General features: G+C 41.2%; 2 protein-coding genes across 4 annotated transcripts; both read left to right on the top strand.

Moving 5' to 3' along the window:
* Positions 1-444: 444 nt before the first annotated feature.
* col6a2 (collagen, type VI, alpha 2) lies at positions 445-17,511 on the top strand. 3 transcript variants are annotated; one of them, XM_080034419.1, is made up of 32 exons: positions 448-639; positions 3,288-3,373; positions 3,545-3,645; positions 3,765-3,908; positions 6,705-7,076; positions 7,180-7,200; positions 7,295-7,360; positions 7,751-7,849; positions 7,964-7,990; positions 8,116-8,142; positions 8,248-8,292; positions 8,478-8,531; positions 8,625-8,687; positions 8,823-8,885; positions 8,993-9,046; positions 9,137-9,172; positions 9,263-9,325; positions 9,935-9,997; positions 10,115-10,177; positions 10,262-10,324; positions 10,431-10,481; positions 10,572-10,670; positions 10,770-10,832; positions 11,018-11,053; positions 11,152-11,197; positions 11,289-11,441; positions 11,570-11,664; positions 12,654-12,835; positions 12,942-13,120; positions 13,229-13,267; positions 14,943-15,277; positions 16,435-17,511. In XM_080034419.1, exons 2-32 carry the CDS (start codon positions 3,304-3,306, stop codon positions 16,702-16,704), a joined length of 3,042 nt encoding a protein of 1,013 aa, XP_079890545.1. In that variant the 5' UTR covers positions 448-639; positions 3,288-3,303; the 3' UTR covers positions 16,705-17,511. The 3 variants fall into 3 exon arrangements, with proteins under 3 accessions (XP_079890546.1, XP_079890545.1, XP_079890544.1); XM_080034418.1 differs by having other exon boundaries at positions 3,285-3,373; XM_080034420.1 differs by lacking the exons at positions 14,943-15,277; positions 16,435-17,511 and adding an exon at positions 13,580-14,758 and having other exon boundaries at positions 445-639; positions 3,285-3,373.
* A 2,447-nt stretch (positions 17,512-19,958) lies between these two features.
* Positions 19,959-24,851, top strand: LOC307256031 (D-serine dehydratase; the record flags this gene model as incomplete). The annotated part of the gene is made up of 9 exons (XM_080034894.1): positions 19,959-20,104; positions 20,351-20,480; positions 21,840-21,990; positions 22,084-22,264; positions 22,584-22,702; positions 22,947-23,073; positions 23,897-23,959; positions 24,174-24,279; positions 24,369-24,851. 9 exons carry the CDS (start codon positions 19,959-19,961, stop codon positions 24,456-24,458), a joined length of 1,113 nt encoding a protein of 370 aa, XP_079891020.1. The 3' UTR covers positions 24,459-24,851.
* Positions 24,852-25,486: the final 635 nt, after the last annotated feature.

Genomic DNA, 25,486 nt, shown 5'->3' with positions numbered 1-25,486 from the left:
TGTGTGTGTGTGTGTGTGTGTGTGTGTGTTTATGAGTATGGGGGGGGGGGGGTTAAGTCTGCCCTTTATCCTGTTCTATTTCATTCTTTCTCACCACATGTGTGAGATTAACTGTGAAACCCCTGTGTCAGGAACATGAAAGCTCAGTGTGTCCACAGGCTAGTGCCATGTGTTCCCCTGAGGGCCACATCTAGAAAATTGTCATATATTCTGATAAACGGACAATCTGTTTGAGGCGTCTGCGATAGGAAAATGTGTTCAAAACTCGAGCTGCTCTCTGGCATCTCCTTTTACTGGTGCAAACCAGTAACACTGGTACAATGGGTCACGTACACACGCGCGCGCACACAAGGATTCTTGCGGAGCCATGGCGCCTCCAAGCGGACAGGAATGGACACTGGGCGCGCCGTGCGCGTACAGGAGGAGGGATCAGAGCGTATCGCTGGGGCTGGACCGGGACAGGGGAGCGAACGGACGGGTCTTCTGCGGAGAGTAAAGGCGCATCCAGGACTCTATTTCCCATTTTCTTTCTCCCGTTTCCCCCGTTTCTCCCTCGGCTATCCTTTCTGATGATATGAGGAGATAATCAACACTGGATCAGCAGCTCACGAAGTTTTGAAGTTGTTGGAAAGAGTTCGGGTAAGAAGCACTTTTACGCACAACAATGTGCCAATCTCTTTTTACCCTATAGCCTATCTGCCTCTTTCTCCTTGCGTGTATTTAACAATTTTTCTCTGATTCTGTGTCTCTGTGTGTGTATTTGCATGTATTAAACTCACTCTCTTCAAGAGAAATTGGGGAATTTTATTGGACAAAGCAACTTCTTAAAAATCCCCACGCCAATTGTTTGAGAAAACAAAACTCAAGCAGCGCCCGTTATCACTGCGTATTTCCTGCGTGACATTTACCTGTCCAGTGAAGCTAGGAGGACTCCACTCACTCCCCTGGGCCGGACAGTGGGAGAGGAGTGAGGACATCTGCAGGAGCGACTCTTGCGCTGCTCACAGCTTTCTGTCCGCTAGAGGGTGCCCCAGCAAAGCGCGTTACTGACAGCCAGTGTTGTGCGCTTAAAATATTTTAAAATCATTTATCCATAATTATAATTGGTATTTATGGGTCTATGGGATCCTCCAATGGAAGAGATTTTAAGAAAAAAACTCTATCCTGACGCTTTCTTGTGCATTCTGGCACAAGCATTTCTTAATTGTTTTTAAATTTAAATTAAAATACATTTAAATTGATCAGTAATCAATAATTAAATAATTTCCCATAACATCCACAAACACCAGAAAAATGATGCAACATGTTTTTATACATAAAAATAAATAAATAAGGTCAAGTCAATTATTTGCTTTTCAGCTTTCTATTTAATGGCAGCTAACATGACACATCAGGTTGACCCCATGGCCAGCCGAAGGGGTCATGGGAATCACTAATCACAAACTAAAAAGTAACTTGGTATCGCCTATAAATGCTTGAAGTTTACTCAAAATGATTTAATTTTTATTTAATTTTTTTTTTTTGGGGGGGGGGTCTAAATAATTATAGGGGACCCCCTGCAGTACCTCCTCAGACCCCATAGGGGCCGCGGACCCCCGTTTTAAGACCTTAAATGATAGTCCAGTGATGGGCACTTGCTGGGTGGAGATTTAGAGTGATGGGTAGACAGGCTTTGGTGAAATGTTGCAAGCAGCATCACATATGAGTGCTAACTGAATGTGCAGTCTGTGCCCTAATGAGGCCTTCTCCTCCTGCACAGCCATCAGGTCTGAACTATTAATCGGGCAAAGAGTGCATTGTCCCATGGGCCCCAACCTTCAGGGGCCCTGAAGGCTTCATTAGTGTGTGTCGTTGGATGGTTTGTGATTATTTGGATAAATACAGATTTGCTTATATGCACATCTGAGATCATAAGGGACTGGAGGCAGGTCCTGCATGATTACCTGGGTGCTACATCACTGTAAACATTTTCAAGGCAACTGTCTTCACTACATTTTTTGTATTGAGGCCAACTCAAACTCTTAAGTTTAAAGTAAAACTGCCTACATTTGAGCAAACTCTTTATATTTTGCTGAGATAACTTATCATTCATATGTAATATAAATATATCTGTATGTATGAAAAATTAAAATGTTGAGTTCCACATACTAAGGATTTCAAACTTATTCTCTGTCTATAAAAATAACGAAACAAAGTCGGTCAAAATCTTTTCAAGCATTAAATATGAAATCGTCTTAATCTTTGGTATTTTGGATGGTAAGTCTTGGTATGTAGAACTCAAAATTTACATTGAAGTTACATTAGATATACTGTAAATGGTAAGTTATATCAACAAAATATACTTAGTTGGCTAGAATGTATGTGGTTTTAGTTAAAAAAGTCAAACATCTAGTGAAGAGCCTTGAAAAATGTTGTTTTCCTAACTTTTAAAGTTTTATAGTGATGCTGCATATTTCTATATCCATTTTTGTTTCACCGATTTACAAGCAGGGGTCATTGTGTGAGTGCCCCCTTACGGGTTCATCCAGTCATGACAGCCGGCAAACCCACGGGCAGCAGACTTGTGAAATATTTTTGTCATCACCCAAAGTTATGTTTGTTTAATTTTTGTTTTGGTCAGTGAGTCATTTAGAATAAACATGCCTTTATTGAGTGGATCTGACAGAACTTCATATAGTTATGGCTGTAGTTTGTCAGCAAGTAAAGGCCTGCATGTCTCAGTTTCTCCATGAACAGTCCATAATGAGGCAAATGTGAGTTTTTTCCGAGATCCACCACTTTCTTTAGTTTCTGCTGTTTCTATTTCCACCATTAAACACAAGAACGAGAGCTGTGTTCAACCCATGACATGCTTTCAAACCGATTACATAACTCTGGCAGCCATTTTGTTCCTCTAGGCCAAAGTCAACAGCCGTTCTTCATGCAATTCCTTGATACCAGATAGAGAATCTTGATGAGAGAAAGGTGTTATTTTGCAAATTACTTAAGTGATCAAGGAACACTACAAGACAAAAATCCCATATGATTTGAAAAGTCTATGTTATTAGATTACAACACAGAGAAAAAGTTTATTACAATGATGATTATTTTAAAACAAGTGCCAAGTCTCCTTGTCTTTAAATTTCCATTCATGCATTTCAGTGTTTTTCCTGTCATTGTTGGTTGTTGTATTTTGCGGTTCAGTTTAGTTCTATACTTTCACTTTATTGATTCTAAAAGACAATGTGAGAATTAAACAATCAGTTTGTAGGCTCAGCTGTGTGTCTTGTATCTGTGTGTGTCAGGAGAAAGGAGAAGAGGAAGATGCTGGGGTTGGAGGCCATCGTGCTCGGTCTTCTTCTTGGAGCTCTGGCTCACGGCCAGGAGTGCAGCAGTGAGTGTCATGAAACTGAACCCCTTGATGCCTCAGAGCCACAGTTACATGTCATTTCAACCTGTCAACACAGTTCCAGTCACATCCCATGAAACATTTCACCTTGCCTATTTAAATGTATTGCGCTCCTCAACAGAGGTTTTACACATGGTTGTTCTGTGCTCCCTGCAGAAAAGAATGAATGCCCCATAGACGTGTACTTCACCATAGACACATCTGAGACCATCGCCCTACAGGAGCCACCCGCTGGATCGCTAGTGAAGAGCATCAAGGTTTCTTGTTTACCTGCAATTTCATTATTTAAAAAAAAAATATATTATTCCATTTGTCTCTAAATCGACCGATTCATCTGTACTGACCATATTGTATAATGTATTTTGTCTTGTTGTAGCAATTCACAAAGCAGTTTGCCCAGCAGTTAGAGGATGAAGAAATCAGAGGTACTGTGAAGATCAACTGGAACATTGGTGGACTGCACTTCTCCCAGAGACAGGTCGTGTTCAGCCCCCTTGGATCCAAGAGCGATTTCTTGTCTGTGAGTATTCTTGTTAAATGTATATCCTCCCTTCCTAAGGATGGAGATTTCTGACCAGTGACCACACCCAGTAGGAGTTTCATATTGACACAAAAGGACCAATCTATGGAGAGCTGCCACCAGTGGTTAACATTGCTGCCCCACTGATAACTTATAAAATATGGTCGCTTTTTTATGTTGCCCCAGGGGTAACACTTACCAATAAGGGTACATTCATTAACTGTTAATTAATGCTTAGTTAATGGTATTAACAGTTAGTTAATGCTTATTAAGCATTAACTTACTGTCAATGTTTAGTGAGTAACGTTTAGTAAATGCTTGATAAAGCATTAAAGGCCTATTTCACCGGCGGGACCCACCTATATCAATAGGTGGGTGACATCACAGAAAGAGAAATGTAGGGTTAGACAGTGAGACCATAAAACACTCTTTCTGCCTTTTCTCAGGCTATGATGAACCAATTTCAATTTTTTTGCACATTTATACTACATAGGATCTCAGAATTCAATACACCTTCATATTCCCACCGGTGAAATAGGCCTTTAACTATGCTAAGTTAACTACTGCCTAGTTAAGCACTAACTAAGCAAAATGGTTATGAGGTGCTTAATTAATCCCCTTTAAGAATTAACTAATCAGTTATTAACGGTTTGTTAATGATAAATTGATGCTTATTAACCCTTATGCCCCATTGGTGGAGATTTGTGTATCTGGGGTTGCATTTTTTAGATAATTTTGGCTGTGATCGTTCTCTAGCATAACATTTGGTAAGGAGGTGTGTTTTTCAATGAAGTTTGGGTATTCTGAGTTTCATCCATATCTACTTAATTTTGACTGTGCGAGATGTTTTTGTTACACTGGGACCGTTAACTACACAATTTGTACCATTGACTTCCATTATAACGAAATTTTTTGACCCCCCCCTTAAAATTTAAGTGAAAAATAATTTTTACTGTAATTTCCCATTTCTCTGTAGTAAACTTGATAAACTTATGTAAAAATAAGGTCAATAAAAAAATGCACCATTTTAGCCCCATTAATCAGAATTTATATAATGTTTTGCATTCATTTTGAAGGCAAGGCATCACATTTTAGGTTTTAACTCATTTCTAGTTGATTTATTCATTTCATATGGTCTCAAACCGAGGAACAAACATGCCAAATGACACAAACGAGAAAAAAATTTAAATTTTTATATTTTCTGTCAAACTTCACTGGCCACTGTGACAAAAAATCGAAAGAAAAATGTCAAAGGTGTTCTGATATGGATAGTATGGACTGATGTCTGCATGTCCATGAAAAAATAAGATTGTGTGTGTGTATGTGTGTGTGTGTGTGTGTGTGGGGGGGGGGGGGGGTGTGTTTGCATGTGTCATACGATATTAGGGCTGCAAATCTGTAACCCTTGTAATTTCTCTCCTCTCATACACACACACAAGCACACTTTCACACACACAGATGCACTTACACACACACACACACACACACACACACACACACACACACACACACACACACACACACACACACACACACAGACACAGACACATAACCACACACTCAAGCACTCTAAAAAAAATTAAAAATTATTATTTTGTAGTTTTAGTAAGTGGTTTTCATCATAAAAACTCATATTTTGAAATAAAGACGATGATAAAAGAGGTGATAAAATGGGTAAATTTTACTATTCTCTTTCATTTTACCCAATTGCATTGTGTTTTCTGCAGTAAAATGGGTAATCAGAGGCAATAATGTAAGTTATAATGTAAGTCAATGGTAGAAATCTAACTTTTTTTATTCAATTTGACATTATTCAAACATTAATAATGCCCCAAATATTTCATAATTTTAATGCAATTTAAAGGTCAAAATACACAAAATGTACTTAACGGTCCCAGTGTAACTTTTTTATTCAATCTGACATTAAACAAAAAGTAATAATGCACCAAATTCAGTTTTCTCACCTATTATTCAGATGGGTGAGCCGGTGATACTAATAATAATCAAAGTTTAATAAAAAAGTTGAATATTGAATTTATGTGTATTTTTCAAAAAAGCGGTTAGTGGTATATGATCAAAAATGGCATCTAAAGGGTCAATTTTTATTTGTGATTTATTAAATCACAACATAAATTGAATAACAACTCCTTCATGAAAAAAATGAAAATAAAATTGTGAAAAAATATTGATCTTGCATAATTTTAATGCAGTTTAAAGGTCAAAATACACAAAATGTACTTAACGGTACCAGTGTAACTTTTTTTTAATAGGGCATAAGGGTTAAGCAATAACTAACAGTTCATTAATGTACCCTTATTGTAAAGTGTAACCTAACCAGGACTGGTTCAATCTGCTATAGCCTAGGAAAAACTGTTGGCCCCCAAAACCTAGAATGTAAAAACTACTGAGCAGAAATTGCTTGTAATATACTCTTAGTTGGATTTATGCACTTTCAAAACAAGGGCAATTGACCCCCAACCAAAATCATAAATAAAGATGAATATGTATTCAGAACATATAAACCAGGCTACAGTGAACAGCCGGTTAGCTCGGGTTAGCATGAGATTGGTCCCAAAGGGAAGACGCTTGCCTGGATGTGTAAAACTGTATTAATGCCCAACAGCCAAAGATAAGGGAGAAATGCAGGAATCAACTTTCATTTCATTGAATATTAATCAATCGATCAAATTAAGAAAAACTAATTACCACAGAGGGCTTCTGGTCCCTGGGCAGTTGCCTGTTTTTACAAACTGGTAAACCAGCCTTAACAAGTCACATGTGTCCCTGTTTTTCCAGAAAGTTGATAGTATCGAATACCTGGGTAAGGGAACTTACATCGACTGCGCCCTGGCCAACATGACCCAGGAAATGCTGCGCTCAGCCCGCTCATCCTCAGACCCCAAGGTCATCCGATTTGCTGTGGTTATCACCGACGGCCACGTGACTGGAAACCCATGCGGGGGCATTAAAGTGTCCGGGGAAAAGGCTCGGGACGAAGGCATCCGCATATTTTCCGTGGCGGCTTCTAAAAACAAAGAGGAGACGGGACTGAGGGAGATCGCCAACACTCCAGCCACAGTCTACAGGGACGAATTCTTGGCTGTGGATCTGAGCCAGGGCAGAGCCACCATACAGACAGACACCATTGATCGCATCATCAAGACAATGGTAACACACAAACACACACACAGTGACACTCAGAGGAAAATGAAACAATTTTGCTCACACTTTGTCTCCTTTGCTCACACTTTGTTCCTTTTTGTCTTCCCAGAAACACATGGCGTACACAGAGGTAAAGAACGCACAGTGGACCTTACGATCAGACATATCATTAAGATGTTTATGTACAACACTGACTGTTTGTCTTCCTTTCCTGTTTAATACAGTGTTACAGTGTGTCCTGTCTGGAGACAGAAGGGCCTCCAGGTCCAAACGGCCACAGAGGACAAAAAGTGAGCTTCATACACACACACACACACACACACACACACACACACACACACACACTAAAACACCTACAATGCGATACAAAGCAATGTGATGCAATGTGATACAATACGATACGATACGATACGATACGATGTAATACGGTACGATGCGATACGATATGATGCGGTACGATATGATACAATACGATATAATGCCCCTCAGATTAATCTATAACTGATCACTTATAATATAGACGCTTTTTTAAAATTGCAACCAGGGCTGGGTAAATCTGCTATAAGGCCCTGGGGCAAAAAAAAATTACTGTTGGCCCCCACAACACTATATCTCTATAACAGAAATGGTATACGAGCCACTTTTATCCTGACCAATATTTTCTCCCTTCAACCCTGCAGGGAGCTAAAGGAGACAACGGCGATCCTGGTCTTAAAGGGGAAGTAGGTCGCCCAGGAGACCCCGGTATCGAGGGTCCCATCGGTCAGCCTGGTGTCAAAGTAAGAAGCTTTATACTGTGCAAACAATTGTACACCACAGTATGGCAAATATTTACTTGTTTGTGTCTTTATTGTTGTAAATAATGTTTTCTTCTCCCCTTTTCCACTCCTTAGGGAGAAACTGGTCTAAAAGGCGAGAAGGTGAGGCAATGCTGATTAAAAACTGTCTCAAATGGTGCCATTTTGATAAAGTGCAACTGTGTTTGTAGATTAATGGTAATAATGATTGTACACAAAATGACTTTTGATATTCTGTTTGCCCACAGGGAGAGTTAGGAACTCAGGGGAAGAAGGTAGGTTTTGGTTTTTTCTTGTCTTCATAATTTTTAACCTAGCCAAAATAACATTGGAAAGTGATTGGTTTTTCTCCTCTAATTGTCTCTTCTCGTTGTCATTAGGGCGTGGCTGGCCTCGCGGGACGCAATGGCACAGATGGACAGAAGGTGGGTTCGGCATGAGGCTACATTTTTTCTTGTAAAATTTAGGGAACAAAACGCCGTCTGGACTCAAATTTGATTCTATTCAGAGCATTTCCATCAGTGACTATCTGAGTTTGAAGTAAAACTCTAGTCAGGGGGTTTAAAAATTCCTTTAAAATGTTTTACCCCCTCTGTCTTCTTCTTCCCAGGGTAAACTCGGACGGATCGGCGCTCCCGGCTGCAAAGGAGACCCAGGCGATAGAGTATGACAGTCAACACAATTCGAATTAATTAGTATTAATTGTGTTCAGTTGTGCTATGGCCTATTTATGTTGTGTGCGTGTGTTGCTTTTTAGGGTCCTGATGGTCATCCCGGAGACTTCGGTGAACGTGGTCTCCCTGGAACCGAAGGAGAAAAAGTATATGATCTCATCTTCAAACAATTCTCAAACAATCAACTTTGACTTGCAACGAAATCCGTTAGCCGCCCAACCTTGTCGTTAAACTGTACCTGACTGTATATGTTTGTGTGTGTGCTTGTGTCCTGTCTTCAGGGTGATTCAGGCCGCGCTGGGAAACCTGGTCCATCTGGCCCGTTGGGAGAGCCTGGCCCGAAGGTAAACTGGAACACTTTGTTGGGACAGACATTAGGTCAGAGAACATGTTAATTGTTGGAGAAATGTTGGAGACGAAATGCAGCTAATGTCTGGTACTTCCTTCACAGGGAGAAGAGGGAGGTGCTGGCTCACCTGGCAACCCAGGAAAGAAAGGAACCCCAGTGAGACTCATCGCCGCAGACAGCAATACATTCAAACACAAACTCATTTTTCACTCTTGTGTAGCTCATCTTTGTGTTCTTTTTTTGTAGGGAACAGCTGGAGAGCCAGGAAAAAGTGGAGAGCCTGTAAGATTCACCCGGCCATGATCAAATGTTCACCTTCATGCATCAGCTGCATGTCTTTGTGTTGATTTTCTTATGGCTCTTGTGTTTTAGGGGAGAAGAGGAGAATACGGGACTAAGGGTGCTCTAGGGCCTAAAGGAATTGCGGGCGACAAGGTATGAGTTTATCTAAACAAACGCACAAGGGTGAAACATTTCCGTTTCATGAAAAAAAATGTCCCTCTGTTAAAGGATCCATATTATGCTAAGTTTGAGTTTCAAAGTTGTAATTTGGGTTTCTACTAGGGAGAAAACCCATAAACCTTTTCTATATTTCTCACAGTGCCTAAATCCCCTCTTTTCAGCCAACGTCTGAAACGCTCTGTTTTAGCGCCTGTCTCTTTAGGCCACGCCTTCCAAAAGCCTAGTCTGACTGCCCGGTTAGACTCTAACTGCTAGATTCAGAGGTATCTGGGGGTTTGCTTCTCACAGGCGAAGGTAGTGCTAAGTTATGTTAGTAATGGGGGGGAGTGGGGTTATGACGTCATAAGAGGAAAGATATCTGACTTGGGGTTTTGAACACTGGTTTTGCAGAAAGGTGGAATGGAGAAAAAGAGTGAGGGTTGTTTTTTCCCATACTTTAGGATACTCTAGTCACACTGGGGACCCATATTAATGTTGAAAATAACATGAGGAAGTGCATTTTGCATAATAAGTGATTTTAAATGATTTGTTTGGTAAACATTATTCCACCACTAGGACGCTCAACTTGGTTTTAAATTTCAGGGTGAACCAGGGCCAGAGGGCTTGAGAGGACTTGCCGGGGAAACCGGAAACAAAGGAGGAAAGGTGAAAAGAGCACAGTTATCAATATAATCCGCAGATGTGCATTTTGAACATCATACACTCTTTAAACTACCTGCTTTTGTTGCACCAGTCATCAACTTTTATCTCTCCTCTGAACAGGGAGACAACGGTCTGCCCGGCCCCAGGGGACCACCGGGGGCACAAGGAGAGGGTGGGAAAAACGTAGGTTTAAGGAAACATCTGGGCATCATGTGTAAAAGTGTCACATAGCTCGTCTAACTTGCATTAATACCATTTGCATTGTAGGGTACCAGGGGCGACCCCGGTGATGCTGGACCAAGAGGAGAACCTGGACCGATTGGAAATAAGGTATGTACCTATGTGTATATAAAAGCATGTTGGCATCTTTCTTGGACAGTTCTGGGGTAATCTAGCTGCAGTTCTTTGTCTTGACTGTTTCTCTCTTTCTATTCAGGGAGATCCTGGAAGGACAGGCTTTGGCTATCCTGGTCCAAGAGGACCATCGGTAACATAGTCACACACTCTGTCTGTTTAAATTTGCTAGCAGGAGCGAAACACTTGGCTGACATGTCTTTCCTCCCTCGCTGTTGTACAGGGTGGCAGAGGAGATAAGGGCAAACAGGGACCTCGTGGCGGCAGAGGAGACTGTGGTCAAAAGGGTGATTCTGGAATTAAAGGAACTCCAGGAGAGGAAGTGAGTATCTCCTTGTCATTGGATATTTGCTGTCACATGAGCGAAAAGGTGTCTGTACGGTGCGGTGGAACAACACTCGTTTTTTTCTGCTCACAATAGGGTGAGCCAGGATCTCAAGGTGAACCTGGAAACAGAGGACCAAGAGGAGGTACAGGGCGTGACGTGAGTATACACAAACTTTCCTTGTCACTGACATTGTGCAGATAATATCCAGTTGCTTTTAGCTAGGAAAAGCAGACCTTGGTGGATGTTTTCATAGGGTTACTTGTTGCCAATTTGCATTATCTACTAGCTAGCTTAAAAAGCCAAGCGACATATGTGACTTCATGTGTTCTCTTCCTCTACAGGGAGATTCTGGTCCTGAGGGAGATCCCGGCCTTACTGTAAGAACATTTAATCGGACCGCTCTTTTATCGATTGCACATCAAAAGAAACAAACAAGAATATGATAGAGATAATGATTTTATGTTTCTTTCTGCAGGAATGTGATGTCATGACCTACATCAGGGAAACGTGTGGCTGCTGTGGTGAGTTCAGTTATCACTGTGTTGCCATTCATGATCTGAACACGTACTGATTGGTTGTGAGATTCTCCCTGTTTGTGTTTATGGTTTGCAGACTGTGAGAAACGCTGTGGAGCCCTGGACATTGTGTTTGTGATCGACAGCTCAGAGTCAGTGGGTCTGGCCAACTTCACCCTGGAGAAGAACTTTGTCGTCAGCGTCATCAACAGACTGGGATCGATGGCCAAAGACCCTAATTCAGAAACAGGTAGACATGCATTTGTTCATGCACATGTGCATTTGCTGCTTAAACCACTTCAGAAATGATCAGCGCAACGTCTAAAGTTTACAACATGGCTGCCATCTTGACGTAAACACGGTTACTTGTGTTCCCAGGCACAAGAGTGGGAGTTGTTCAATACAGTCACAGTGGAACCTTCCAGGCCATCCGGCCCAACGACCCCAAGATCAATTCCCTCGCTTCTTTCAAGGTCTTACACACGAACACAAAGACGTGCATACAGCTTTGAAGTGTATTTTGAGTCCACCACACACTGTTCTTTTGGCGCTTTTGACCAGATGGTTCTTAGTGAATAAAGGCTGAAGTGCATTCAGATCAGAAGTGCTGCCCACACACATAAGGCAGATGGGAGTCATGTCTCACTCACTATATTAGGCTACTGACATTTAACAGTACATATCATTTGGGTTAAAGATAGTAGACACGCCTTAGAGAATGAGTTTGGTGAAATTCTAAAATCAACAAAGAACTCAACTGAGCTACAAAAGTCTATTGTGTATTGATATTAAGACTGATACAGCGAATTCCTTTTTGGCATAGACCTACATTGTTACAAAACATTAAAACACATCAATGAGTCAACATCATATGGGTTTGAGTCACTTCCAAATACAATGTCCTAATTTCTTGAAAACTCATAAGTGTGCCAAATGTGTAATAATCCGCACATGAAATAGTCCATAGGAAATGCACTTGGTGTTTTCATGGGAATTGTTGACTATAAGAAAAATGCAGAATAACACATTCACCCTTATAGTTGTTTTTTTAACTGATTTAATTGACTTTTTGGGATAGTTGAAATCTTTTTTGTTAATTGCTACTGCATTTTGAGCAGCTGTTCCCTTGTTTGTTTATTGACCTGACTCTTAACAAAAGGTGGCCATTTTGACCCTTTGGAAAATGGGAAACTCCACCTGGAAGAGCATGTAGCCTACAGTTAGCTGTGAAGCTAGACCTCTGCTAATGCTAATATACTAACTATGGCACCTCATCATCATTTGTTTGTTTATGGCTGTCAATATCTTAAACTCTCACTGCTGCATACACAGCCTACATATATCTTTTTATGGAGTGGCTATAAAAACAAAGTCATGAATCCGCCAGAAGGATTCACTGCATTCAAAAATGTCTGCTTCCTTTGGTAAATGTTTGATCTCTACTGTCTTATCCAATATACAGGATGCAGTGAAGCGTTTGGAGTGGATTGCTGGAGGAACATGGACTCCATCGGCTCTGAAATACGCCTACGATCACCTTATCAAGGACAGCCGCAGAGAAAAAGCCAAGGTCACTGTAGTTGTCATCACAGACGGACGCTTTGACCCCAGAGATGACTACAAGCTGATCGAGTCCCTCTGCGGGTGCCTAACACTAGAGCTGTATTTTTTAACATTTAAAACGAGCATTTAAAAAAAATACAGTTTTATCTCATTGTTTGTATTTGTGTGTACTTGTCCATTTGAGCAGCGATCCCAATGTCGATGTGAGTGCCATCGGTATCGGAGACATGTTCAGCCAGACTGAGGAGAATGAGAGTCTGAAGAGCATTGCCTGCAATAGGGCTGGCAATGTGCTGGGCATGAGGCGCTTTGCAGACTTGGTGGCAGAGGAGTTCATAGACAAGATTGAAACCGTGCTCTGCCCAGGTACACTCAATACAGAAACATTGTGTAGTAAGTCAATCCAGTGGACTATTCAAGTTGTTTTGGTCGTAGGCCATTTTCTCTGACATTCTGTCCTTATTTTTGCTTCAGAACCTATCATCGTATGCCCTGATCTCCCTTGTAAATCAGGTAAGATTTTAAAATATTTTGCATCATTTAGTGTCTTCTCCTAAGATTCTACATGCTTTTTCAGCATTTAGACACGGGCAACCAGCACTATTAAGGCGTCAATATGCTTCAATGTTCCTGTAAGAGTGTAAAAAAATTGTGGCATAAACTGAGGTCAACATGAGGTCATATCATTTCACTGCCTTTGCTGTGATGGAATTAATTCATGTGGCTAGAAAGCCAACACACAAGACCAAACTACCTCCGGTATCTTTGTTGGCTGTGTCTGCCGTGGGACCCCGCCCACAATGTTATTCCACCCACTTGTTTCAGGAGGGGGTGACACTGGGGGGCAAGCCACTCGTCCCTGGAAGCCACTGTCCGAAGAAGGCAGCCCCTCATTGGTCCCCACCTCTTTGGAGGGTGTGGCCAGCCTGCTGAGCGGCCTGAGGGAGCAGCAGTATGGGGTTGGCGTTGCAACCATGGCGTACACAGCACAGAGAGCCAAATTCACCCAGGGATCGGACAGGCAGCAGTGGACCCAGCTGTTCATCGAATCTTTCAAATATGTCTATGGAGACATAATGGGAGACCCAGAGAAAGCCTTAGGACTCTGCTAATGCTCTAATGCTAACCATGCTACCTCAACATTATGGACGCCAATAACTCATAAGCTTATGACTGGGCATAGAATAGATTTTTGTGAAAACTGTGGGCATTTTTTAACTTTACGGGTGCAATATACACCTGGGCTGATGCAAAAGTATTGCATGATATAAGCTGGTCTTGTGCTAACATTTTCAGAGCAGCCCTATATTCAGTAACTGTATATGATAGGCCAAAATATGGAGGATTTTTCTCAATTAACATACATGGTGCTTTCCCACATAAAAATATGTGTTGCAAATATGTTAAATATAATTTCTTTCACCTTAATATAGGAAAGTTTCCATTAGCATAGATGCCATCTATTTGTTTGAGGCAGATAGGTCTGTAGAGCCATTCACGTTGCTCTTATATAGTGGCTCTTTGATGAGGCCTTGTTTCCATGGTGAATGACGAGCTCACTGAATCACCCAAATGACATTTATTTTGCTGTTTTGCACATATCCATGGTTACGGCCTTTTTTCCCTGTGCTCTGTGAATTAATCATGTTGGTGAATAGGCCATTACATGAGGAAAATATCTGGTATCATACATGTCCCAGTATACTGTATATGAGTCAGAAGTAAGTATATATGGAATTTAGGTTAATGGATTTGGCGCTGAGAATAAGGGGGCTATTGTCTGTAGTGCCCTTGAATGGTGCATGTTTTTCTGCATGTGGCTTGACTTGTAAAGAAGGATGACTAAAGGGAAATTATGGCTTTAACCAAATGTTTGTGGTATCATGTTAGCTCTGTGACTGCAACTTTCTGATGTGAACCATCGTGTTTTGTTTGAAATGTATTCATGTGTTTATAATGTCTTCTCAAGAGAATAAAAGTGTAGAGCATACTAAAGAAAGTGCTTCCTTTGTGATCTGAGAAGGTTTAGATGACATCAGAAAGCTGGACTGTAACTAGCATGTATTGAAGCACACCATGTTACGGTATATTTTTGCTGGCTTCGAGCTCTGAGCATCTGTGTTCCAGCTGTAGCTCGCTGAGCACCATGTCTGATATAAAACTTTATGCATGTGTTTGTCTGTTCCAGAGCCTGCTGTGGCTAGCTGTGTTCAGCGACCAGTGGATTTGGTGTTCATGTTGGATGGTTCTGAGAGGATGGGACTGGACAACCACCGCAAGGCCAAAGAATTCATTGAGAACGTGGCTCGCCACCTCACCTTGGCCAACGGCAAGTCAGACGAGAGGAATGCGCGCTTGGCTCTGCTGCAGTACGGCAGCCCTGGAGAACACACAGTGGTGTTCCCTCTCACGCACGATCTCAACGTGATCGCTGATTCACTGGCGAAGGTGAACTACCTGGACTCCTCTTCTAGCCTCGGCAGCGCTATCATCCACGCTGTCAACAATCTGGTGATTCCACAGGTACAAACAAACACTTGTTTTCGAATAGATCAGCATTTTGGGAAGTTTGTTTTCTTTAGTAAGTTGATGCCACTCTCATCTGTATGTATATGAAGCTTCAGCCAGCATCTAACTGGAAACAAGATCAAACAGCTTGCATTAGGCAACTCTGTGGAGAACTTACAAAATCCTTTTACTAGCATCTTTCAAGCTCGGTCATCAAAACATAGTATCTAATTGATTTAACCTTTACAAAAATTGACCTGTAAAGAAGTTGTGGTTTTGCTGGGGTTAACGTGTGGGACTGTTTGTTGTCCAGATGCAGTGACTTCCTGCAGTCTCTTCTGGCTGCCAAGCAACCTCAAGTTGAAAACCGGACTCGAGAAAGTCGCTACAACCAGCCAAGAGTTATGCTGCGTTCCATAGTAGTCCGAAGTAGAGGATTACCCACTTGTAATTTCCGATATCCGACCTCAAAGCGTTCCAGACAACTGGGAAGTCATATTCTTTCTGACCTCCTATTAGGAAAAATATGACTGGAACGCCGTTTAAAGTCGGAGTTCCTACTCGTAAACTCGGAGCATATCCATCTACCCCGACTTTGAGCTAGGATGTCGGAAAATTACAATGGACAATTTTCCACATCCAACTTGTCTGGAACGCAGCATTGATCCAACATACAACCCTCTTGAAAACTACAACTTTAGCATTTTGTGTTTCATACAGATTAGACAATTTATATACTGTATCATGTTCATTGGTTAAGTGGATGTTTGACCTTTTGATAAAGTCAGGCTAGCGTTTTCCCTCTGTTTGCATTCTTCATGCTAAGCTAGGCTAATCACCTCCTCGCTCTTGCTTCATATTTACCGCACAGATATGAGACAAGTCTCAATCTCTTAAATTAACTCTCGGCAAGACACTCGGTACAAACCTGGAGCAAGGAGATTAGCTTGGCTTTGAAAAAAGATGGGAAGCAGTGAAATGGCTAGTGACAATTTGTGGTTTTACCAGCTCTTTTGTCCTGCTGCTGTCTTTGCGCTAAGCTAAGCTAATTGCCGTCTGGTTAGAGCTCCGTATCCACACACAGATATGAGAGCGTTATCAATGTTCCCGTCTTACATATGGCAGAAAAGCCAAAAAGTATATTCCCCTAACATTGCATGTTGTGTTTGTAGCGGGGAGAACGATTGGCTCGTCGCAACGCTGAGCTGAGCTTTGTGTTCATCACTGACGGCATCACAGCCAGCGAGCAGTTGGATGAGGGAGTGTCCGCCATGAAGCGGGCGGAGGGTGTCCCCACCATCATCGCCATGGGATCAGACACAGATGAAGAGGTGCTGCGGAAGGTGTCGCTAGGGGACATGTCAGCCATCTTTAGAGGAGATGAATACACCGTCCTGGGCAAACCCTCATTCTTTGAGCGCTTTGTCCGCTGGATATGCTAGTGAGGAACTGTAACACTGCACCACACAATTAGAATCCGCAGATTGAAAGAAGGGCCAGAGTCCTTCAGCGTAGGCCTACACGTAAACACACACAGAGGCATCAGCAAGCCTCTGTGATCATTTTCATCACTGGATATAACGAGGCGACTGAAAGGGCTACATGTCCAGTTTTTATGAAGATTAATTTACAAAAGAAAGCCAATTAGAACCAGTTGACACACAAGCCGACACACAAACACATAGCCATGCAATATAATTTTTATCTTGATTGTTCTATTCTTTCTAGATCTAGGGTCAACCAAAGACAAGTATCCAAGAAGAGAGGTGTATGATTATTGAATGTGTATGAAACTAATGGTAGGATTTATTTTTTTGTGTTTTTTTTGTGCTGATTCTCAGTTTGCAGAAAATAATCTCTCTCTCACTTTGTCACTTTGTCTTTACAAAGTCAGTTTAACATTAATGGTGCTAAGGTAGAAAGAAATGACCAAACTTTTTTTTACATCATGTTATGCTGTTATCACTGTAGTTTGTTCAGGGGAATTAAACATATCTAAACATTTCTTCTCCAGATAATAAAGAAAACAACACACACTTATGACATGCACAACCACGCGCAAATGCTGTTAATTAAACATGTACATTAACAGGTATAAAGAAAACATATCTGTACACACAATGTCCAAATAATGTGGTGAGTTAATGAAACATACTACATTAACAAGCAAGAAAACATATCTGTACACACCAAGTCCAAATAAACATCTGTACACACAGTCCAAATAAAACCTGATGTGGTGACCCAGACACTGTCTTTTGTGTTTCCAACATATATGTTTGATTTGTTCATATGTTTATGATCCATGTGCAATTTGAAAAAAACTAGTGGTGGGCCGTTATCGGCGTTAACTGCTGCGTTAACGCCAGACTCTTATCGGCGATAAAAAAAAATATCGCCGTTAATCTCTTATTCCACCTCCTGTTCGGCTCAGGGAGCCAGTCATTTGTACAGTTCAGTTTAGACTCGGCCGTAATGCTGCTGCACACACACACACACACACACACACACACACACACACACACACACACACACACACACACACACACACACACACACACACACACGCTGCATGTCAGAGACGAGGGGCAAAGCTTCTCTCACACACCCGCCGCTCTCTCTCTCTCCATCACTTGCCCACGACACAATCGGGTATTGGAACGCAGGGTGGGTGTGTGTGGCCACCGGTCGCCACGTGACTATAAGTTTCCAAGTTTTAAACACTTCTATCTCTTCAACGTCAACGTCACCGTACCCGAATCCTAAATATCCCCATAGCAGACGCTATATTTCATCGGGGGGAAAACTTTGTTTTGCGCCACAGATCGACTCGGCCGTAATGCTGCTGCACACACACACACAGACACAGACACAGGCACAGGCACACACACACGCTGCATGGCAGAGACGAGGGGCGCTACCAAAAAGACGAGAGGAGCGGTTGGAGCAGTTGGAGAGTTTAGAGACACATGCGCGCACATTTATTTACATAAAATCGCAATCGCAGTCACTTGTGAAGTTATGTAAAATGTTTCACTAAGGAAAATGACAGAAAAAGTAACGCACAGTGACTTTGATGAGTAACTTTAATCTGATTACTGGTTTGGAGATAGTAACGCGTTAGATTACTCGTTACTGAAAAAAGAGGTCCGATGCCGGTAACGCGTTACTATGTAACATCTTGTTGAACATTATTTATTTTCATCACCAATTATCATAGTAGAACAGCTTCCTCAAGCAGTTTGTGATGCATGTTGGAAACAGGAGATGAGCCCCTGGTCTGATGCGCCACCTGGCTTGAGAAACACGTTCTCAAAGACTTACTTTGAGTCATTATTTAGGGAGCACACACATATTATGAATGAATTCAAATGAGACATTTTAATCTAGATTAATCTAGATTAATTCCAAAATTAATCTAGATTAATCTAGATTAAAAAAATTAATCTATGCCCACCTCTAAAAAAAACATACATAGCACAAACACATAATACATTGCCCCCCCTTTTGGCACGTTATATTCATATAGGCTACAAACTATTTACTGCCAAATTATTTTCATTCCATGAGAAGAATTCCCTCTCTGCTCCATGTCATCAAGTGTAGCCTACAAATGTGTTTTTATGGAACTGGCTCCCTCTGCTGTAGCCTACACTGAATTACGCTGCAATGCCCGAGTCACTACTCACAGTAGGCCTACAGTAGATTACTCTATAAGCTACATTTTGGAGACAATACAAATTTGAATCCACATTTTACCTCATTACTTTGCAGATTATTAATACAAAATAGCCTATTTAAAGTAGGATATATGCTATAATTTAAAAAGTCCGAATTGTAGATCTTTTTGTCCATTTTACTTTTCGTACGTTAGTATACCCTATGTTCTGGGTCTTTACACAGTGCTATAACCACTTTCAGATAGGTTAAGTTAAAAACTCTGTCCCGAATCCCGATCATGGACGTATCAGAAGAGGGTTCCTCTGGTTCCGCTCATTATGCCGCTCATGGTTCCGCTCTACAGTGCATGTCCTCAGGAGTTTTGACCACTCAAGGACACCATAGGGGTAACGTGAACACAACATCCCGTTTGTCTGCGAGAAGTTAGAATCACTGCCGAACGGTAAGTCATCTATAATGATAAATAACATCTCTATATAGGCCTAGTCTGATATTTATTTTCGTTGAGATTTATTGTAGAATAAATAAAGGTTAATGCAAAATAATAAAGAACGTTTAATACCTTGTTTACTGTTTGCAGTAGTCGGTTGGCCTGTAACAACTTATTACGTTAGGCTACTTTAGTTTGGTTTCTGAATTAGTTTCTGCTTTTTGGCATTGTGTGGGAAATTTGATCTTAAACAAAGTAATATGTTAGTGTGTCGTTGTCAAAGTTCAAAGGTCTCATTACACAACCCGAGGGATTGCAAAATAACACAGAATTGGGGGAAAAGTATATGTTTATATGCTGACTTAATTTATGTATAACAAGAAAGTATAAGTTTGCATGCTGTAATCATATTGTCACTGTTGGACCAGTATGTGAATTGAAGCCAGTCATTCTCAATAATTTAATTGAACAAGAAGTGGGCTATGTGGTGTGTGTGTGTGTGTGTGTGTGTGTGTGTGTGTGTGTGTGTGTGTGTGTGTGCGTGCGTGCGTGCGTGCGTGCGTGCGTGTGCGTGTGTGTGTCAGTATGGAAGGAGAGGCCATATCTGCCCTGTGTACCCCTGCTCTGGTGGTGGATCTGGACAAAGTAAAGAGAAATGCCCAGAGGATGATCCAACGCTGTCAGGAACTGGGTGTCCAGCTTCGACCGCACATGAAGACCCACAAAACCCTGTATAAATCCACACACACACACACACACACACACACACACACACACACACACACACATAAAAAATATTCGTAAAGATCAGTAATACATAAGATACTGATGGGTTATCTGTGTGTTTGTGTGTGTGTGTGTGTGTGTGTGTGTGTGTGTGTGTGTGTGTGTGTGTGTGTGTGTGTGTGTGTGTGTGTGTGTGTGTGTGTGTGTGTGTGTGTGTGTGTGTGTGTGTGTGTATTTGTGTATTTGTCCAGCGAGTGTGCTGACATAATGACCGGAGGATCACGGAGGTGCATTGTGGTCTCCACACTGGCAGAAGCCTGTTTCTATGCCGACAACGGATTTGATGACATCCTCTATGCATACTCTATCCCCTTTGATAAGGTTCTTGCAACTGACACACTATAAAGACTTGCCACGTCACCACACGTTGGGTATGTGTGGTGCACTCATATCAGAAAAGTGACAAAATATGTAACCCAAATAATCATTATGCAAGTAAATTAAACCCTTGTGACTTCTGAGTGTAAACATCACTGTCCCATAAAGCATTTGCCTATTTTGTGGATTCTAAAGTGTGCAGAATTCCAATGGGTTGAATTGATTTCTTCTAACTGCAAATTGAATATAAAGCTACACTTTATGACAGTAAACATGTTCTAAATCATTATTGCTAGAAGTGCGTACTAGTAATATGGAATTGGCCAATAGCTTGCTATAAGATGTTATTTAGATGTTATGTAAATGTGATAGTAGATTTTATTTGACATGGACATGACAATGTCATTGGACGAACCAGATGCATTGTTTACAGTGTGTTAGCATAAATGCTAGTTTTCAACACCTGTCCACAGGAGGCTTTTTAAAAACAACAAAATAAACTAAACAAAACAGAAACAAGATCAAATACTGATAAAAAACTGATAATTAAAAGAGTAAAAATGCAGTATACAATGGAGTACAGAGCAGCAATATAATGAGTCAAATATATATATTATATAGGCTACGTAGAGTAAAACAAAGGCAGCATGATCAAACAATAAACCAGTTGTAAATTATTTGTGTGAGCACTGTTGATTTGATTTGAGCCGTTGTTTAAGTTCTCTTTTTAAAAGTGTTGCTATTAGTCTCTAGTTTTAGACTAGTGGGCAAGAGGTTCCATAGTTTTGCCCCCTTTGCAGAGAAAACAGACTGACCGAAAGATGTCTTATGCATTGGAACAAGACGATCACCATTGATGGAGGCTCGTGTATTTGCCCGACGAGAGCTCTGACGTCTGATGGCCAATTCAGACAACAGTGGTGACACATGGTTATTTACACACTTGAAAAACAATTTAAGATTACTCAAATTAATAAAGTTATCAAAGGTGAGAAGGTTGTGTTTTTTTAGAATGCCACAGTGATGCCAACTCATGGGTTTCCGGTCCATGACTTTTATTGTCTGTTTGTATATTGAAAAGATAGGTTTTAATGTGGTATATATGTATATATAAAGTCATACCTACTCTTATAAGCTCAATAAAATCTTAAAATCTGTGAATGAATTTAGCGATTGTCGGTGACAGGGATTGATTAAGTTTCTGCCAATCAACTAATCAAGTATTACAATGGATTAAAATGCAAGTCAGTGCAAGACTTAATTTGACATAATTTCATAATGCCTTAGGTCTTATCTCCTAACCCTACTCAAAATACAAATCACACCAACCTAATGTATGTGTGTGTGTGTGTGTGTGTTCAGGTAGAGCGCTGTGCGGCCCTGTCAGAGAGGCTGGATCTCTTCCAAATCTTATTGGACCATCCAGATGCTCTGGAGCAGCTTAGAAAGAGAGTGCTGGGAGGCGGCCGGCTGTGGCATGTGTGGCTGAAACTGGACTGTGGCAACGGGAGAGGTAAACACACAGAGGGAACCAGAGACACAGCTCTTCATCGACTCCTGGGCTGTGGAAGTGACTGACTCTGATAGTATCTGCTCTCTGCTGTAGCTGGTGTCCTCCACTCAGATCCTGCAGCGCTGGCATTGGCTCAGGCCATCGTGGAGACGGAGGGCGTGGAGCTGACAGGAGTGTACGCTCACTGTGGGAACACCTACAACTGCAGGGGAGTGGAGCAGATACAGGCTGTTGCCCAGGAAACCACCAACCTCACACTGCAGTTCATGGAAAAGTATGACAAGAGTGCAAAGAAGACAAGTAGAGGCTAATCATGTCGCATGTAACCTGCCACAGATAATGTTTAATTAATATACATATAACCTTTTCCCAAGTACATTTCTTTTCTTGACTGGCTTGAACCCATAGTTCTTTAAGTAAGTGTAATTGTTTTTGTCAGAAGACTTTCTTTATATCAAAAAAGTCTCTTATAGCCATGATTGTAGAAGAAAGGACACTAAAGCAAAGTTACTGAGTAAGGACTGAAAACGTCTAAATCCTCTGAAGTGTGGCTCATCATTCTGTAAACTCCTCTGTGTTTGTTTTCGGGGCAGACTGAAGTCAGCTGGCATCACATGCAAGTCCAGCATCGGCTCCACCCCTTCCTGTAGTCACCCAGTCAAAGACATGGCGCAGCTCAGCGAGGTGCATCCTGGGAACTACGTCTTCTACGGTGTGTGTGTGTGTGTGTGTGTGTGTGTGTGTGTGTGTGTGTGTGTGTGTGTGTGTGTGTGTGTGTGTGTGTGTGTGTGTGTGTGTGTGTGTGTGTGTGTGTGTGTGTGTGTGTGTGTCTCTGGGTGTGGATGCAGTTGTTTCAGTGCACCAGTTTATTGATGCTGTTTACTGATTGAGAGTATTGGGGGGGAAAGTAGTGACATGTTCTTATTTGCAGATGTTGAATCTTTACTGTATTTCAGACGTGCAGCAGTCTGTGATTGGCTCGTGCAGTCTGGAGGATGTGGCCGTGAGGGTTTTGACGAGAGTCATCGGACACTGTCCTCACAGGAACCAGCTCCTCATTGACTGTGGATGGAGTGGACTCAGGTACCTGCAACCATATTGTTTAAACTTTTTAGAATTCACCTGCTTTCCATTACAATTAAATCCATGGAAGAGTTTGAGGGGGAAATCCTAATGTATATATGTAAAACATAACTTTTTCACCTTTGTCAATTTGATGGATTTTAGTAATCGTCAACGACCTTTTAGTTGTGTACAAAACACAGAACCATGTTTCTCCACTGCTTTCTTAATTAGACGTTAGGGGTCAGAGCTTTCTCGTACTGTAATCATACAAGCCTCCATCATTGGTGACTGTTTCACCCCAATGTAGTTGTACAAGACATCTTTTGGCCAGTCAGATTTCTCTGCAAAGGGGGCAACACATTGGACCTTCCTACCCATTAATATTTAACTAGAGAACAGGAATGTTTTTAGCCACTTACAATGGCTAAAATCATCAAAAACAGTGCTCACACAAATAGTTTACGACTGGTTAATTTCATGATCATGCTGCCTTTGCTCTATAGTTCATACAGTATTTGACTCTTTGTTATTGTTATATTTTTATATTGCACATTTTATTATTTCAGTCACTGTATTCTTTTTTCTTCCTATCTTTAACAATTTTTTTTCAAAAGCTTCCTGTGGACAAGTGTTGAAAACTAGCATGTATCTAACTAACTAACGAACTAACTATTATTAGATATATTTCAAATTGACCTATGATGCTCACCAACTGGAGCAAATGCATTGACTACTTTTTGTAGGGAACACTACATTACAGATCTCTTTCTACCGCCACTGCAATTATCCATTGTTCTTCGCCCTTGGTTCACATTAACCCCGCTTCTGTCACTGCTCTCAGTTTAGACGGAGCGGGAAAACTTCCCACTGGATATGCTGTGATTGAAGGACACCCAAACCTCAAGTAACATAAGTATATTCTCAATATATACCAATAACACTGTCTCTAGACTCAATACCTATGCTCTGTAAACGGGCATGTTGCTAGCTACAGTGAGCCACCTGTGTATGAGCACCAGAGTTTTCTTCAGTCTGATTTTGACAACAACCGTTCTCCAGAATTACTGACTGCACCTTTAAGTGTGACTGAAGTTGTGATGAAAGGTATTTGCCTCCAGGTTGCTGTCCATGACACAGGAGCACGGTAGAGTGGAGCCCATCTCAGGAACTCTGGACTACAGCAAATACCCCCTGGGCACTCTGCTTACACTCATCCCCTACCATGTTAGTATGGTTCAATGTGGAGTATGCCTTGTCAGTGCTACTGTGGCCCTCCCCTCTTGTCTGACCCTCTCTCCTGTTAATTCTTACAGTCGTGTGCCACTGCGGTGATGCATCCCGTGTACCACCTGCACTCTGGGGGCCGTCTGCTGGGGAAGTGGACACCGACCCGCGGGTGGTGAAGCAGCTGTCTAACTCTAACCTCATACATGACCTTGTTAGGATAGCTCAAAGGAACTCTAGAAGCAACTGATGTCACCTGGAGATGATATTATGAGTAGTGGGCGACTATGGTTGAATATTCACCTCTTTTTTCCTGTATGATTAATGAATTGAATTGTTGTTTTGAATTGCTGATTTTCAGTTTGCAGAAAAGAATCTCTCTCTCACTTTGTCTTCACAAAGTCAGTTTAACATTAATGGTGCTAAGGTAGAAGAAAAGGACAACTTTTTTTTTTAATCATGTTATGCTGTAATTACTGTAGTTTGCTCAAGGGGATAAAACATATTAAAACGTATCTTCTCCGTGAAAACGAAAAACAAACACACACACACACACACACACACACACACTAAAGACACACGCACAAACAAATGCATATGCTGTAGTTAATTAACATATATTAACAAGCATAACAAAAACATATCTGTACACATAGTCCCAATAATGCCTAATGTGGTGACCCAGACACAGTGTTTTGTGGTTCCTATATACATGTGTGATGTGTTCCTACTGTATGTTTATGATCCATGTGCAATTTGTCATTAAATCACTGATTTAATACATGTGTGCTTTTAGGGGATTAAATAAATGAAATCTTTGGACTAAATTGTCTCATCTATTAATTAATATCGGCTTGTGTATCATCTTGTATATTGTGTGTGTGTGTGTGTTTGTTTTAAATGACTCAATGTAGTACAACCAAGACAGCAGCAATAAGTGTGTACTGCAGAGCACCTGGTAACCGCTAATGTAAATAAAATTATCCTTTGCAATTCCTGGCTCTTTATGGCCTTTGTGTGCAGTCACTACCACAGGCTCTTTTGAACACTGTGGTAGTTTATTATCGTCATTATTACAATTATTTGTATGTATTTAATTTACTAAAACAAATTATCATGGTTCTTAATTTTCTTTTAATTAATAATACAATTGCAGATACTGTACCTGCACATTAGCCAAATATGTGTAGCTTAATATATAATAGGA

Source organism: Ammodytes marinus (genome assembly GCF_949987685.1).
Source record: "Ammodytes marinus genome assembly, chromosome: 9".
In the NCBI taxonomy this organism is placed as follows: domain Eukaryota; kingdom Metazoa; phylum Chordata; class Actinopteri; order Uranoscopiformes; family Ammodytidae; genus Ammodytes; species Ammodytes marinus.
Note: the sequence above shows the minus strand (reverse complement) of the source record. Positions and strands in the feature narration are given on the sequence as shown.

Excerpts from the sequence above, each read along its gene's own strand:
- col6a2 (XM_080034419.1), top strand. The coding sequence starts at position 3,304 with ATGCTGGGGTTGGAGGCCATCGTGCTCGGTCTTCTTCTTGGAGCTCTG. Across the intron at positions 11,054-11,151 it reads AGGGAGATCCCGGCCTTACT|GAATGTGATGTCATGACCTA; the intron begins GTAAGAACATTT and ends TTCTTTCTGCAG. Across the intron at positions 13,268-14,942 it reads TGATCTCCCTTGTAAATCAG|AGCCTGCTGTGGCTAGCTGT; the intron begins GTAAGATTTTAA and ends TGTCTGTTCCAG.